The sequence below is a fragment of the Antechinus flavipes genome, chromosome 5 (genome assembly GCF_016432865.1).
Source record: "Antechinus flavipes isolate AdamAnt ecotype Samford, QLD, Australia chromosome 5, AdamAnt_v2, whole genome shotgun sequence".
NCBI lineage: Eukaryota > Metazoa > Chordata > Mammalia > Dasyuromorphia > Dasyuridae > Antechinus > Antechinus flavipes.
In genome coordinates this window covers 13,919,001-13,937,373 of record NC_067402.1, presented here as the reverse complement: position 1 = coordinate 13,937,373, position 18,373 = coordinate 13,919,001, and the positions used below count along the sequence as shown (strand labels likewise).

Sequence of the window (18,373 nt, the reverse complement as noted above, 5' to 3'; positions counted from 1 at the left end):
AGATCTGGAGAGCTTGGAATTTTCTGACCTACTCCACCATATTCCTAGAATCTTCTCCCACGGTAGCTTTTGAATGCAACTCAGTTCTGGCTACACAGACATCCACAATCCATCTCCTCATCATGGGTTCTCACAATGAGAGCAGGGAGTGAGACCTTCAGTCCAAAAGTCTTTCAGAGGCAGATATATGACAAAATGTAGCTTCAAAGTTGCCCTGCTAATTTCTTGCTGTCCTTTCTTTTGCATATTTTTTAAAACTTTTCACGATCTTCTTTTCTTTTTAATTTTTTGGCTGTTATATCCTTAGTCATTCATCATCCTCTTTTATGCTGGGGATTGAGAATTCCATCAGCCCCCTATTAACCTTATACACAGAGATGTCATCCCCTCAATAGAATGTAAGCTTTTTGTTGGCAAAGATGACTTTGTTTTTATGAGGCAGTAAGAAATATCTCTTTATGGGATACTCAGTAATCTTGCATCACAGCACTCGTAATAAAAGTATTTTTCTAACTATATAAAAATAATTGTGGCTTATACACCTACATCTGTTGTAGAGAGAGAAAAGGTAAAAAAGTTCTTTTACAAGCTCAATGAAACCCTCTAACTTAAATCAACATATAGTCTTTATGCCTAGAGATTTCTCTGCAAAGGTAGGTCCATGTAAGAATAGAGGGAAAATATTAGAAAATATATTTCAAAAATAGGGAATCAATAAGAAGCCAAAGACTCGTAGAACACTCAGAAACCTCATGTCTATACATCATAAATCTTCAATTTGATAAAAATTGGGAAGCACTGAGCACAGTGAATATAAAATAGGGAACAGGAATTGAAAACAACTTGCCCCTGACATGGGAGTCATTACCAAATTGTCTACATAAACACACTACCAAATTGTGAGAGCACCTGGTACTTATTTGTGGATGGCTTTGTGCTGATTACAGCAATTCCTCTAACACTGCAAAGGCTCCTAAATGAGACCAAAGGAATTCAGTGTAACAAATCACATAAGAAAAACTAAGTGAAGGGAGAATGCCTCTTGTGCAGGACTACAATGGTCAGATAGATGGGCAATATATACAATAATAATGATAACAAAAACAGTAATAAATAGCTATTCTACCATTTATAGTGCTTTAAAGTTTATAAAGATATATATATACTTATTTGATCCTTACAACTGCCCTGTAAAGTGGATGCTTGTATTTTACAAATGAGGAAACTGAGGCACAAAAAAAGTTAAGTACCCTGTCTACAGTCACACAGCTAGTATCTGGGACAAGATTTGAACTCAGGAATTACTGACTTCAAGTTATATTTATATATACATATGCATATATTATACACACACATTTGTTCATATGTGGTAGATATCACAGATAGGTAATAGATAACCTTAAATGGACAGTAAAAATGGACAATGAGCTGGACCCAGAACTGTGTAGGATAATTCTCTTTCAGAAATTGATTTTTTTAATGACCCTAAGTTTCTCTCTGAAACAAATGTCCATCTTTTGTTTTTTAATTCTAAATTTGAACACCAACTAAATGGACGTTTCCAGTAGAACAGAAAAGGAACTCACATAAAACTGTGATAGTTTGTTTTTCTTTTAAGATATATGACAAAATGTAGCTTTTCAAAGTTGTCCTGTTAATTTCTTGCTGTCCTTTCTTTTGCGTATTTTTTAAAACTTTTCATGATCTTCTTTTCTTTTTAATTTTTTGGCTGCTATATCCTTAGATTCCTTCTCCATCTTCCACCCCTCCCATCATCATGGGGAGACGAGAAGTTCATTTTTTAAAAGAAAACACATGTTTAAGCAAAAGAAATTCCCACACTGGCCATTCTAAAACATGTATTTCATTTTGAGTCCATAATCTGCCAGGAGGTGGACACCATCAGTCCTCTGAGGAATCATAGTTGGGCACTGCATTGATCAAAGGAATCACACATTTCAAAAACTTTTCTTTATGATGTTGCTGTTACTGTATAAATTGTTCTGTTCTCTTCATTGTGCATCAGTTCACATGAGTCTTCCTGGGTTCATCTGAGACCATCTCTTTTGCATTTTTCACAGTGCTACAGTAGTAATCATATGTAATCATATGCCATAACTTGTTCAGCCATTTCTTTATTGATGGACATCCCTTGGTTTCCAGTTCTTTGCCTTAACTTAACAAATAAAAGATGCCATCAGTATATTTTGTACAAAAAAGTCCTTTTGCCTCTCCTTTGACCTCCGGCATATAGGCCTAGAAGTGGTATCTCTAGGTCAAACAGTATGTACAATTCAGTGACTTTTTAAACATCATTGATGATGGATGACTCGAGTCATAGGTTTCTTAACGTTTTCCGATTGTGGACCCTTTTTGTAGTCTGGGGAGACCTATGGAACCTTTTCTCAAAAGAACTTATGAATGTGCAAAATAAAATATATCACTACAAGAGAATCAAATAAATTGAAAGTTTATATATATATTATATATATATACACAAATTTTTTCAAAGTTCACTGACTCCAGATTAAGAATCCATATTCTAAATCAGAGAAATGTATAGTTGATGAAGAATAGAACTAATAAACTGGAACTCTTTTCACATCTTATGAGTCTCCTGCCCCATTCATCTTGCCTCTGAAATCAAAGGGCTCATATGCCATGAGCTCTTAAAAGCCGGCCACAACAATTTTATATACTTCTATATACCATGCAAAGATTTCTTGGTGGAAAAGGTAGAAAAGTAGTAAAAGGAGCCCTGCTCTGAGGCCCAAATCTATTCGTTTTCCCTCTGCCCAAGAAGCTCCTGTGGTTCCCCATTGCATTTAGGCTAAAACACAAAGGCCTCTAACGTTTAAAGTCCAGACTTTCACTTTCCTCATATTTGTACCAGCCCACTGACACTCCCTGCACCACACATTCTAGGTCCCACTTAGCTGTCTGCAAAGGCGACTTAGCATGTCCTCCTCCTCCTCACCTGCACCTTTAGGAACCTCTTCTCTCCCTTCAGAGGACACCAAGGAAGTGCCACAGGGCATAGAACGCTGGGCCTGGAAAACTCCCTCAGTTCAAATCTGGCCCAGAACTTAAGAGCTGTGTGACCCTGAGCAAGTCATTTAACTGTTTGCCTCAGTTTCCTCATCTGTAAAATGAGCTGGAGAAGGAAATGGCCAACCACCGCCATCTCCACCAAGGAAACCCTAAGTGGGATGACAACTGAAAAGACTGAATCTTTCCACTGATCTGGAGCTGGCTACCCTGTTTTATAAACATTGAGGGCACCTAAATATTTCAGGGGAATCATTATTTGCACCAACTGGGATCTAGCTCCTGTAGCTTCTAAAGGTCATGACTGTCGGATTTGCATTGCCAGGCCAGCACAGGGCAAGAACTCATTCAGGGTTTTCTGCTTACCTCACAGGGGTGTGTTGAGTGTCAAAATGACCATAAACATCCCAGCATGATCACCATTGTCATAAGACACCCATGTGGAGGTTTGGGGGGCTCTCCCCTGACTCGTCTCTGAAGAGTTTGCACTTGTAAGAATGAAGAGACCTCTTTCCTTACTAGCAGCCTAGAGCAGGGGAGCTAGTAACTCTTGAATGCACAAATGTACATTGTTCTTTTGGCTGTTGATGAGGTTTAATTACCCCTTATAATTTTACTGAATCCTATTTTCTTAGTGCATACATATGAGTCTCTTTAAGTTTAGCCCTCCTTGTACAGGAATAAATTATCTGTCTCAACTTTGATTCCTACAGTACATTAAGTACCTTTTTTATTTCCTGTTTTTGAGGGAAACCTTAGACATAAACCATAAAGTCATCCCCTTACCTAGTGCCTGTGGTAATCCTTGAAAATTATGTGACCTGCAACAAGATTATATGATGATCAGTTCTGAAGGATGTGGCTCTTTCCAACAATGAGATGATTCTGGAGAGTTTCAATGATCTTGTGATGAAGGGAACCATCTGCACCCAGAGAGAAGGGACTGAGTGTGGATCACAACAGAGTATTTTCACTCTATTTTTTTCCTTCTTGATCTGATTTTTCTTGTGCAGCAAGATAATTGTATAAATCTGTACACATATACTGGATTTAACATATATTTTAACATTTAAGATATATTAGATTACTGGCCATCCAGGACAGGGGGAGGGGGAAGGAGGGGAAATTTTGGAACATATAGTTTTGCAAGGATCAATGTTGAAAAATTACTCATGCATATGTTCTATAAATAAAAAGCTTTAATTTTAAAAAGGAGGGGAGAAAAAGAAAATTATGTGACCCATCATTAGCCCTGCCCCAAAAGAAAAGCATACTACTTGAGAGAAATTTTAAATTTTAAAAACTGTGAGATAGGCTAGATTTACTCTGGAAATTCAGCCCCTTTTGGAGGTCCATCAGTTGGAGAACTGGCTGAACAAATTATGGTATATGGTTGTAATGGAGTACTACTGTATTGAAAGAAATGACAAACAGGATTCAGAAAAAACAGAAAAGATTTACATAAACTGATGCAATGTGAAATGAGCAGAACTAGAATATCATACACAATAGTAGCAATAGAGTATGGTGATCAACTGAATGATTCAGCAATGATCCAAGACAATTCTGAAGGACTTATGATGAAAAATGCTATCCAAACATATCTACAAAAAGAACTACTGGAGTCTGAATGCAGATCCAAGTATATACCATTTTTCTTTTTTTTGTGGTGGGTTTTTTTTGGGGGGGTTTCACATGACTAACATGGAAATATTTTATATAATTGCACACATATAACCTATATCAAATTGCTTTCTAGCTCAGAGGACAGGAGAGGGAGATAGGAAAAAAATTTGGAACTCAATTTTTATTTTTTTAATTAAAGCTTTTTTATTTTCAAAACATATGCATGGATGATTTTTCAACATTGATCCTGGCAAAACCTTGTGTTCCAAATTTTCTCCCCCTTTCACCCTCTCTCTCTCCTAGATGGCAACTAATCCAATGTTAAACGTGTTTTTAAAAATTATATGTTGAATCTAATATATGTATATATATTTATATAATTATCGTGTTGTACAAGAAAAATCAGATCAAAAAAGACAAAAATGCGAAAACAAAATGCAAGTAAATAAAAGAATGAAAATACTATGTTGTGATCCACATTCAGTCTCCAGTCTTCTCTCGGGTGCTGATGGCTCTCTTCATCAGAGATCAGTGGAACTGGCCTGAATCACCTCGCTGTTGAAAAGAATCACGTCCACCAGAGCTGATCACATAATCTTGTTGATGCAGTGTACAATGATCTCCTGGTTCTGCTCATTTCACTCAACATCAGTCCATGTAAGTCTCTGAAATCATCCTGTTGATTCTTTTCTTACAGAACAATAATATTCCATAACATTCATATACCATAACTTATTCAGCCATTCTCCAACTGATGGACAGCCACCCAGTTTCCAGTTTCTAGCCACTACACAAAGGACTGCCACAAACATTTTTGCACATGTGGGTCCCTTACCTTCCTTTAAGATCTCTTTGGAATACAGGCCCAGTAGAAACACTGTTGGATCAAAGGGTATGACACAGTTGGATAGCCCTTTGGCAATGGTTCCAGATTATTCTTCAGAATAGTTGGATCAATTCATAACTCCAACTACAATGCATTAGTGTCCCAGTTTCCTATATCTCCTTCAACATTTATCATCTTTTCCTGTCACTTTAGCCAATCTGAGATGTATATAGTGATACCTCAGAGTTGTCTTAATCTGCATTTCTCTAATCAATAGTGATTTGGAGCACCTTTTCATATAACTAGAAATGGTTTCAATTTCTTCATCTGAAAACTGTCTGTTCATATCCTTTGACCATCAAAATTTATTTTAAAAAATAAATATATCTTTAAAATGCATAAATAGAAAAAGAAACTTTCAAATCTAAAAAATATGCTAACAACTTTGGCAAAATTTAAAAATATACATATTGATAACAAGAAATAAATTCAACCCCTTTTCAATGCTGCAAAGTTCCTAATTTGGTTATTCAATTCCCAAAAGTAGTTGTTCATCTGTGTTAAACCTGACCTCATTTTCTGCACTTACTCAACTTCTTGAATATGTATGTAGCTCTGTTCTACTTTAATTTAAATTTTCTCTAATAATTCCAAAATCAACAAAATTTCATACAAATCACACAAAGCAATGTTCTGTTTATCCAAACATCTTTTATTTTTATTTTTGAATACATGAAAAATAGGAAAACTTAATCTGGACTCTTCCAGAATTATATAAATGTAATTGTTAACTTTTTAGTTGCTTTAATTCAAACTAAACAAATGGAAAAAACTAAAATCTGAGAAGCAAAAGGAAAAACTGTTTTACTGGTCAAAATTGTCTTCGCTATTTCTGGCCTTTTCATCATACATATCCAAGTTCTCCTCCTCAAGCTCTTCCTTCTCTTCACATTCAGAATCTTTTTCAGGGTATGTAATTAATGTTATCTTAGGCAGTAAGAAACACTCAGCATTCAAGACCTGTTCAGCGGTCATTGAATTTCTACAGTAGATTAAACTGGACAGCAGGGTCTTGACATCATCATCCTGGAAACAAAACAGAATAATAAATAAAGGAGAACTAACTCAAAGCAAAAAGCCCTGAAACATTTTAATCGTGACACTGAATGATAACCTTCTTTCTCCCTAAGTATTTTAATGAAACACAATATTCAAGGTATAATTTACACTAAAGCCACAGATACATCCGTCAAGTACATTCATGGTCCAAAATAAAGATGAACATTTTAAAAGAGATAAAGATCACTGCTAAACTATCTGAAGAAAACAAAATTTCAGATAGGTGCTCCTTTCATCCCCAGTCCTTCACACATCCTACATACACACACACCCATCTTTTTTCCCCCTCCTTTAAACAAACAACAGCCAATCTTTCACAGAGCTGGACAGCCAAACATTTCCTTTTCAATGTCTTTCATTTCAAGTCAGTTATTCACCACTTTCTTCTTCCTACTAAGGGAGTTTCTCAGATAATCCGGTGTACTTTTTTACCAAATGTCACCCAGCCTATTCTCTCCTACCTCTTCAATTCAGGACCTATCTCATTATCAGTATCTGTTCAAGTTGGAACAACTGGATCAACACAATGGAATAACTGCCTATCCAACTACAAACAGGCATTTTCTGACTCTTGTTCTTCCTGGGTCAATTATGATGCCAATCTCTCTTGTGGTCCTATATCTCTCTGGAGATGTTGAGCTTAATGCAATCAGCACATTCTCCACAAAGGAGAGCAGAAGAATCTCCATGTCATGCTTTATTCTGACACCGAAAAGCATCACTGAATAAGCCCACCTTTGTATTTGCATCTATCAAGTAATCTTTCTAAGGCTCCACTTTAGAAATTTTTTTGATGTTAGAATAATAATAATAATAATAATAATAATATTAGGAGAGTATAGTAATGGTAAGGTCCACACTAAAACCAGAATGGATAGCTAAAGTAGAACAGAGCTACATACATATTCAAGAAGTTGATTAAGTGCAGAAAATGAGATCAGGTTTAACACAGATGAAGAGTAAGGGATCCATGGATTGGAAAATGGGATAGAAAAGAGAAATCTTTGAAGAAACTTTTAAAAAATAAGTAGCAGAATCTGATGTTCTTTGTATCTTTTAGTCAAGTACATAGGTCAACGCAGTATAAAATTCTGCACAATTCTGACTTTCCCTTTCTCATGTTTTTAATCAAGCCTACTTCAAATGTAGAGAGAGATAATCCTCGACAATTTTAGAGATATAAGCATATTGGTCAATAGCTACTGATGACCTCTCAACTCTTGTTAGAAAAATGTCTGGTGTTTCCTTTCTAATCATTGGGTATCTAAAAGAAGGAAAGCTAACTTGAAAACTAATCCCTCAATGTTTTCCTAATCATGTTTCCTCCAAGACAGATTTCATCTGTGTATCTTCTTTCCAAGAGTTCAAATTTGGTGGTTCTGCTATGAAAAAAGTGGTCCCAGAAATGAATGTTAACAGATTTCTTCCACTTTTCACCTTTGCTCTCTTCCTTTCAGTCTCTTTGCATCTCTATAACCTCAGAGCCTAGAACAATCATTTCTACATTTGGTGAAGTGAAAGAAATAAAAAAGAATCATATCTAGAAATCTGACACTAGATTTCATCCAGTTTACTCTGATTATTTAAAGCACAACAAAATTAGTATTACCTGCCTTCTTCAAGGATTTTCCTTTTCTATCCCATCTCCCAATGCATGGAAATCTGATTGTTAATTAACTAATAATTAATGATTGTTATATACCTGACCTTATTTACTCAGTTCCTTGAATATCTAGCTCTGATCTGTTTCAGTAACCCGTTCTGCACATGGCACAGACTACATCATTACTTTAAAAAAACAAAATCTCTCTCTTTTCCTAAGATCTCTGGCCCTGAATCTCTCCCTATTCTCCTAAATCCATCCCTGATTCTGGTTTCATTCATCTTACTACCAACCTGGAGCTGATGGTGTCAATCCCTTTCAACAAGGTACTCAATGAACTCTCTATAATATATGGAAATATGGAAAGAGAATACAAACCTGTCAGGAAGTGGCCAAATTATGTAAACTTTTTGGAATATTATCGCGTGATAAAAATGATAGTTTCAAAGGACATTAGATTCACATGAAATGATACTAAGTGAAATAAGAACCAAGACAACAATTTATATAATAATATTATAAATAACAACAATTTTAAAGACTTTAAGCTCTGGTTACTGAATTAACATGATTCCAGAAGACTAAAGATGAAGTATCCTATCTACCACTTGAGAGTGAAGGGATGGCCTCAAAATAGAATCAGACATACATTTTCCCCCCATGGCCAATAAAGGAATCTCCATCATTTAACTGTGCATATTTATTACAAGAAGATTGTTTATTTTAATGGAAGGGAAAAACTGGGAGGGAAAAGGAGAGGGAGAGAAAATAAATGATGTTATTCTTGTTAAGTGAAAAAAATAATAATAAAATTAAACTTTGAGATAAAAATTGCCAGAGAGAAAAAAAAAGTTCTTAAAAAAAAGTGTTTTTCTCCAGATTGATAATAGGAAGGAGGAGAGGGGGATCAACAGCCTTTTATCTGGGGATTTAAAATCAGAAATTGTTGATCAAATTGTGAATGACTTTGCTGTTCTCAGCAATACTACTCAATCCAAGACTACTCTAAAAGACCCATGATTTAAAATGCCATCCATACCCAGAGAATTAATTGCATCTGAATACAGATTAAATCATGCTTTTTTTTTTTTTACTTTATTTTTTAAGGATTTTTTCAGGGAAGGGGAGATCTGTTTTCTTTTGCACCATGACTTCTATGGAAATGTTTTACATAACTTGATATGTGCTTTCTCAATGTGGAGGGAGAAAGGAAGAGAGAGAATCTGGAACTCAAAGCTTTAAAAATAAATGTTAAAAAAAATTTAGCTGTAGCTGGGAAAAATTAAAAAGTTGATTAAAAAATAAATTTTTGATCAAACTAGTGACTCCCTTATTACTTCTAAGTGTTTTGAGCAACTGAAAAAAAATAAAACAGAAACTTAATAGGAACTTTACCCTTAAGGCTCCTTTTGGCTCTAAAATGCTATAATTCTCTGGATGTAGTCCTGACTGTGTACATTTAAGGATAAGCACACCTATTCTATATAATGTCAGCAAAATGTCGTTCAGTTGTAACCTCTTTCTTGACCTCCATATGGAGTTTTCTTAGCAAAGACACTAGAGTGGTTTGCCATTTCCTTCTCTAGTAGATTAGAATTAAGTGACTTGCCCAGGGTCACAGAACTAGCTTCCTGAATGCTGGGTCAGTACCCTACCTTCCCTAGTAAAATGTTACCTGGAGCTTTAAAAAACTCAACAAAGTTCTCTTTACCATCACAAAATGCTTCAAATACTTGGTATTGTCCTGTTGCCATCATGATAATTACTAAACAACTGCCTCCCACTTGCTTTCTTCACTTGTACTCCAGGACTGTGGAGTTTGCTAAAATTAAAGAAACTCAATGACAGAGTCCATTATAAAATTCAGGACACAAACTCCTGGGACTCTTACTGCTAATTAACAATCCTTTTGTGTGTGTGTGTGTGTGTGTGTGTGTGTGTTTTAACACCACTCCTGTCCATGGAAAAGCTTATCAGTGCTCTCATCCTTCCTGCAAACACACAAGGACTCCCACTCAATCATCAAGGTCTTGCCTCCAGACTTCAAGACTGCATGGATGTCAGGAGATCCCAGAGGCTGCTGTCCCATCATCCTTCCCTTCCAAACTTGTCTGTTCCACACCTCTTCCTGATCATAGCCCTTTGTGGATCCATTCTTTAGAAATGTAAAGAATCCCATTAAACTCACATTATCAAACCTGCTCTGTTGGGTCCACCCTACTCTCAGACTGTAAGCAAATGGCTGTGACTCCAGGGCCTCTGTTCTCCAGCCCTTGGATGATGGCAGCCAAACATTTGGATGTTAGGCCTGGAACGGCCTTAGGCTTGGAGATATGGAATTCCTTCCCTTGTACAAGGCTCCCCGACACTCCCATTACCGTTTCAAATCATGCTCAGCTCCAACCCAGGACCTTTTCTATTTTCCCAGTTAACACTCCCTTCTCTAAATTACTTCATATATTTTATTTATAACTTGTATTTATTATCTGTGCATATATTGCTTTCCTTCAATGGCATATCGACTCCTTGGAGGCAGGACTTGATTGCTTTCTGTCTTTATAGTGAGTTTAATGCAGTGATTGATACCCAGTAGTTACTTAATGTGTGTTTTTTTGAATAGAATTGGCTGAAAGGGAAAAGTAGTGTCAGAATGTGAGAAGACATGAAAGCTAGATAAAGAATTGTTGGTTTAAATAGCTAAGAGACCAACATCTTCATTTCACTGATGAGAAAACAGAGTCCAAAGGAAGTCCAAGATTTGAACCCCGGTCCCAATACCAGAACTTGTTGGTAGGTAACAGTCTCTGCCCAACAGAAATGAAAAACCCAGGCAGAGGGCAACTATGTGCCCAATAAACTGAAAGATAATAGCAAAAGGTGGGGAGATTAGTAAAAGCCTCCTGCAGAAAACAATTCTGGTTGAGGAGGGGTTCTTTTTTTAATTTTTTTAAATTTTCAATAGCATTTTATTTCCCAAATACATGTAAATATAATTTTCAACATTCATTTTTTAAGACTGTGTGTCCCCCTCCCCAAGATAGCAATCGATTATATATAGGTTAAATATATGTTAAATATATTTCATACTTATCATGTTGTGTAAGAAAAATCATACCAAAAGGGAAAAAACACAAGAAAGTATTTTCACCTTTTAAAATTTTGTTTCTATGTTTTGATCCACATTCAACTTCCATAGTTCTCTCTCTGAATGTGAATAGCATTTTCCATCACAAGTCTATTTGAATTGCCTTGAAACACCACATTGTTGAGAAGCACCAAGTCCATTCACAGTTTATCATCATAAAATCTTGTTGCTGTGTACAATGTTCTCTTGGTTCTACTCACTTCACTTAGCATTAGTTCATGTAAGTCTTTCCAGGCTTTTCTGAAATCAGCCTGCTCATCACTTCTTATAAAACAGTAATATTCACACATACCATAATTATTCAGCCATTCCCCAAATGATAGACATCTACTCAGTTTCCAGTTTCTTGCCACTACAAAAAGGGCTGCTACAAATATTTTTGCATTTGTGGGTCTTTTTCCCTCTTTTATGATCTCATTGGGACATAAGCCCAGTAGAGACACTACTGGATCAAAAAGAGTATATAGTTTTATAGCCCTTTGGGCATAGTTCCAAATGGCTCTCCAGAAAGGTTGGATCATTTCACACCACCACCAACAATGTATTAGTGTCCCAGTTTCCCATATCCCCTCCAACATTTATCATTATCTTTTCCTCTCATTTTAGCCAATCTGAGAGGTGTAAAATGGTATCTCAAGAGTTGTCTTACTTTGCATTCTACTAAGCAGTAATGATTTAGTGCATTTTTTCATATGACTAGAAATGACTTTCATTTCTTCGTATGAAAATTGTCTGTTCATATCCTTGGACTATCAATTGAGGAATGACTTGAATTTATAAGAATACAAGTCAATTCTCTATATATTTTAGAAATGAGGCCTTTGTCAGAAACATTGGCTATAAAAATTGTTTCTCAATTTTCTGTTTCCCTTCTAATCTTGGCTTAACTGGTTTTGTTTTGCAAATTTTTTTAATTTAATATAATCAAAATTATCCATTTTGCATTTCATGTTGTTCTCTAATTCTTTGGAAATAAATTCCTCCTTTCTCCAAAGATCTGGCTTAATGTATTTTTTTGGCTGAAAGGGAAAAATAGTGTCAGAATGTGAGAAGACATGAATGCTGAGCAAAAAAATATGGATCTATCCCTTGCTCTCTTAATTTACTTTTAACAATATCATCTATTATGTCTAAATCATGAACTCATTTCAAACTTCTTTTGGTATAGGATGTTAGATGTTAGAATCTGCCATACCATTCCATTTCCAAGTATTCCTAGCAACTCTTGTCAAACAAGAGAGTTCTTATCCCAAAAGTAGAGTTTGGGATTTTATCAAACAGTACATTACTACAGTCACTGAATACTGTCTTGTATACCCAATCTATTCCACTGATTAGCTACTTTATTTTTTTAGCCAGTACCAAATGGTTTTGATGATTACTGCTTTATCGTATAGTTATAGATGGTAGGCATTTTCCCCATTAATTCTTGATATTCCTGACCTTTTATTCTTCCAGATGGATTCTGTTGTTATTTTTTCTAGCTCTATAAAGTAGTTTTTTGGCAGTTTGACATAGCACTATTCAAATAAATTTAAGTAGAATTGTCACTTTTCTTATATTAACTAGACCTACCCATGAGTAATTGATATTATTCCAGTTGTTTAAATCTAACTTTATTTGTGTGCAAAGTGTTTTATAATTGTGTTCATATACTTCCTGGCTGTCTTGGGAGGCAGACTCCCAAAGATTTTATATTGTGTACAATTATTTTAAATGGGATTTCTCTTTCTATCTCTTGCTGCTGGGCTTTGGTGGTAACATATAAAAATGTTGATGTTTACATAGGCTTATTTTATATCCTGTAATTTTGCTAAAGTTGTTTGTGGTAGTTTTTAAGTTGATTCTTTAAATATACCATAATATCACACACAAAGAGTGATAGTTTCATTTCCTCATTACCTACTCTAATTCCTTTAATTTCTTTTTCTTCTTATTGCCAAAGCTAACATTTCTAGTATGATACTGAATAATAGTGGTGATAATGGGCAACCTTGTTCACCCCGATCTTACCGAGAATGTTTCTAGCTTATCCTCATTATAGATAATGCTTGCTAATGATTTTTAGACAGATGCTAGTTATCATTTTAAGGAAAATTCCATTTATTCCTATGCTCTCTAATGTTTTTATTAGGAGTGGGTATTGTATTTTGTCAAATGCTTTTTCTGTATTTATTGAGAAAACCATGATTTCTGATAATTGATCATATCAATAATAAAACTATGTGGAGAGTTTTTTAAGGAGAAGTTTTTGTAGCAGGAAGAAAAAGCTCTAGACAAAGAGAGGAAAGAAAACTTGGGCTGAGAATGCTAGTGCAGAGAATGATGATATGGATCTGTTGGGGGATGGTTATAAGAACAAAGAAGAAGGTATAGATGCTAAATTCATGTTGCATACACAGAATCAAAAAGCTTTGCTAAAAATATAGTACATTCTTACAATGCCTGTCAACTTTTTTTTCTTTATGTCAACCTATTTCAAAACTTCAAAATCTTTGTACCTCCACACATGATTCACAAGATAGGGAACCTGATGGAAGGTTAAAAAAAAAAGTCTGAATAATAAAGTTCTTAGAATATCCTTTAACTAAACATTGACTTTTTTCTTTACATTTCCTTATATTAAAAAAATTAAAATCAGAGGGAAATTAAACAAAGTAACTATAAAAAAGGCAAAAAGTATCCAGCAGTCAATCTACCAGAGCGTACTCAATAGCTATATGGATACAATTATAAAATGATTCTTAAAGAATTCAGAATATAAATAACTGAAGTTCAGTGCTCATGAATTGGCCAGGCCAATATAAGTCAAAATTAAATATTACTTAAACAACTTTATAGAATTACTGCCCTATTAAACAAACCAAGAATATACTTTAACAAAACTAGACAAAATATTAAATATGTCAGAACGATAAAATCTAAAATCTCAGTAGAAATTATTTTAAAAGTAGAAATGGGGAAGAGCTAAGATTAACACCTCTAATCTCAAAAAAAAATTAAAGCATTAGTACTATTTTTTAAAAAGTAGGAAAACAGAATAAAGACTAGAATTCAATTGAGCAACCTGGTGTATTATAACCAAATATAAATAATCAAAATATTCCCTAAGAAAGAAGTTTTTAATTGACAGAATTTGATGAGAAAACTACAAATCAGTGGGGCAGAAATTTGATCTAGAGAAATATCTTATACCATATACCACAATGAACATGGATGTGATCTGAAACAAGAGATTCTTACAGATTGAGGACTGACCAAACAAGCTTGGTACATGAATGCAATGTAATAGTCCCATGGTATAAGAAACAATGAATATGATAAATACAGAGATGCATTAAAAGATTTTAAGGAATTAACACAAAGTAAAGTAAGCAGAAGCAGGACTAGAACAATGTAAATGGGGGAAAGCCTAAAAATAAATGCTGTACAATTATAATGACCAACTGAATACAGATCAAAGCATACTGTGTTTCTCACTTTCTTTTGCTTCGAGTTTTCTTCTACAAAATTACCAACTTGAAAATATGTTTTACATGATTGGACATATATAACCAATATTAGATTGCTTACCATTTCAAGGAGGAAGTAGAAAGGGAGAAAGAGAATTCAAAATTTTTTAAAATGTAAATGCTTTTAAAAAATTGTTTTTACATGTAATTGTGAAAAATAAAAAATTATTTTTAAAAATATATTTTAAAAATTATAATGACCAAACTAGATCTCAAAGAAAAATTATCAAAAGGCATATTTCTCCCTTCCTCTTTTTTGCAGGTGTAGGAGGGAGATGTAGTGATATAGAACACTGCAAACATCAGATTTTTTCCATGAGCTGGTTAGTTTTGACAAACATTCTCTTTTCCCCTCTTTTAAAATTCTATTATAAGGGATGATTTTTCTGGGAGAAGAAGCAAAGAGCAAATTTTTAAAACCAGATAACAATACAAATTCATTGATTAAAAAATATTCAGTATTAATACATTTTTAAACTTCCAAATTTGAATTTCCCAAAAGATGTGAAATTTGTATTGCCAGGATTCAGTTTTATTAAATTAGATCTAATTCCAATCACAAACTAAATCTCTCAACTTCAATCTTCAATTAAGTCAACTCAATTCCATTCCTCTCTTGCCAAGAAAAGGAGAAACAACCCTACCATACACAGGGGTAAGTGTATTATTCCTTAAAATCTTCAAATGCCAGATGACAAAGGGCATATTTATTAGCTTTGTGCCATCATCACTCTAAGACAAGTCCATATCAAAGTCATCCTCGCTTGATTATGATTTTTCTCCTCCCCAATATAGAAAATGTTTCCATATTTCTATGCTACTATGCAATTTCAACTCATCTGTACAAGCAGAACTCACTACTTGTACTACACTGAACAAATCCAATGGGGTCAAAAGTCAAAAAAACAGGAGGTAATAATTTATGTAGAAGAAGCAAGATTTTCCCTCTCCCATTTAATAGCTAAGAAACTATCATGTTCTATGTCAAATTCCTCAAATTCAATCTAAATCCCCTAAAAATTGTCAGACATGTTCAATATTCAGAATGGAAGCAAATAACTCTCAAAGGGTAAATTACATCACCAAACTACCAGTGTCATCACTGCCAGTTCTCTGGGTGTGAGGTAAAAGAGTAGAGGTTTTGATTTGCATTTCCCTTATTGGTGGTTTGAAGCATTCTTTCTTAAGCTTAATAATTGCAATTCTTTTGAGAATTGTTTTGTTCATATCCTTTGATCAATTGGTAGTAGCTTCTTGTCTTATAATAAATATACCAAACAACTAAACTCTCATTTGAAATAGTAAGCAAAACCCCTACAGTAATACAATAATTACAAACTAAACAACTATAGTGTCAGTGTATATACTAGTGAGAAAATGAAAAGTTTATGGTAAAGTCATTGCTTTGCAAGGTCTAACACAAAACCTTTCAGAAATTTTTCCATCCATAAACTCACCAAACAATATTTGATTACAGATCAATATACTGAAAATATAACTTCTACCTGAAAAATGCAGAACTGGTACTCAATTTCAATTTACATACAAATTTAATAATATTGAATGTATAATAAGTTCTTTATCTCTCTTCCTAAATTTAGAAAAACATTTACTTTAAAATGAGAAGTCTTTTTTGGTCAAACATTTAACCTATTTTAAATATGAGCAATGGCATAAAATTATTCCACATGCTCCCAATCAGTCAAATACAAGAAATTTACATACCAGATGAAGTCCATCTACTTCAGGAATTCCATCCTCATTTATTTCAAATTCTTGATTCTGAACACAAAGCTGTAAAATAAATATTCATTATAACTTTAGGAATTAAAAAAATATTAAAGGCAGGAATAAGCTTTAATTACCTTCACTTCCAGATATCAAAAGAACAAAGAGATTACTTTGAGAAATAAATATAGTGACTCTTGGATAATAGGTGCATCATAAGTTCACAATACAACAGATATATATATATATATTTTAAATATACTTCCCCCCCTTCCCAGCCCTATGCTAAAACCCCCAGATCTGTCCTAAAAATAATCAGCTTTACCAAGTTGATTTCACTCCTGCTATAACATTTAATCCCACTATTTCTACAAAACTGTTAACTACAATTATGGGTGATCCCTATTTAAATCTCTCAGCTTAGCCTCTTCCCATCATCTAACACACCTTCATAAACTTTTTATCTATGGACTACAAACATTTATTAGCCCAATAAAATAAATAGATGAATATAGTCTGTCCTCAGAACACTTACTAGTTTCTAAAACTATAAAAAAAGAACTTTAAAATCTTTTGCTCTCCTCCCAAAAAAAAATCTTTGCAGTAAGTTTCTTAAAAGAAAACCTAATATCCAACTTATACAAGTAACTGATACAAATATTTATGAATAGGAGTCTATTTCCCAAATAATAAATGGCTAAAAGATAAAGAGATAGTTCTTAAAGGAAGAAATCCAAGATGCTAACAATCCTATAAAAGTTTTCCAAATCATTAATAATTAGAGAAATATACACAACAGCAACTCTGAGGTTCCATCTATCTCCTCAGTCAAAGATGACAATAAAGGTAGATTACAAACAATGAGGAACAGAGGGAAGCTGTGAGCAAACAGGTACATTCCTCCCCCGCACGCCCCTCCTCCCTTAGCACGGTCAATAGAGCTGTGAACTAGTCCAGCCCTTCTGGAAAGCTTTCTGGACTTCTGCTCCAAAAAGTTACTCAATACTAGTGCCTTGTGACCTAGCAATACCCTAACTAAGCCTATACCCCAAAGAGATCTGAAAAAGAGAAAAGGGATCCATATAATTGCACAAAAATACTTACAGAAGTTCCTTTTATTTAGCAAAGGATTACAAACTAAGGAAATGCTCATCAATTAGGAAATGTCTGAACAAAAATGTAATGGATATTAGTGCGTTGTAAGAAATTTCAAAGAGGACAATTTGAAACGTGTAAAAAATTATACGAATTGATGCAGAGTAAAAGAACAAAATCTAAAGAATAATCTACACAATAATACTCGGCTCAGTGTCCATTAGACAAAAGCTTCTAAAACTGGGGTTGCACAATTGGGATCACGAAATATCAAAATATTGATCAACTCTGAAAAATGTTGGAAGATTATCTACATCCTACACTATTAATATTCCACCAAAATATAATTCTTTATGTAAAAACAAGCACATCCATTTCATTCATATACAAATTTGCTTTTGTTTTTAATAATAAAATTATGTATAACAAAGAGTTATTTTGAAATAAATCTGTGGTCTAATATCAGATTTGTATCCCTATTTTATAGACCTACATACCCAGGATCACATAAAAATTTCTCAGGCGAAAAGGGGTCGTGAGTGAAAAAAAGTTTAAGACCTGCCTTAGACTGTGAAAGCCTCACAAGCAGGAATGGTTTTAACTTTTAACTAGGAGGAGCACAGAGCATGAAAGGGGAGGGGAAGCAAGAAAGGGATCCTTGAGATCCTATG

General features: G+C 34.2%; 1 protein-coding gene across 1 annotated transcript in view; it reads right to left on the bottom strand.

Moving 5' to 3' along the window:
- Nucleotides 1-6,191: 6,191 nt before the first annotated feature.
- The window catches only part of STK31 (serine/threonine kinase 31), a 67,298-nt gene continuing 55,116 nt past the window's right edge, over nucleotides 6,192-18,373 (bottom strand). The window contains exons 23-24 of the mRNA XM_051961202.1: nucleotides 16,605-16,673; nucleotides 6,192-6,586 (exon numbers count right to left, since the gene is read on the bottom strand). Of these exons, the coding sequence (XP_051817162.1) occupies nucleotides 6,365-6,586; nucleotides 16,605-16,673 (291 nt within the window). The 3' untranslated portion in view covers nucleotides 6,192-6,364. The remainder of the gene's footprint in view (nucleotides 6,587-16,604; nucleotides 16,674-18,373) is intronic.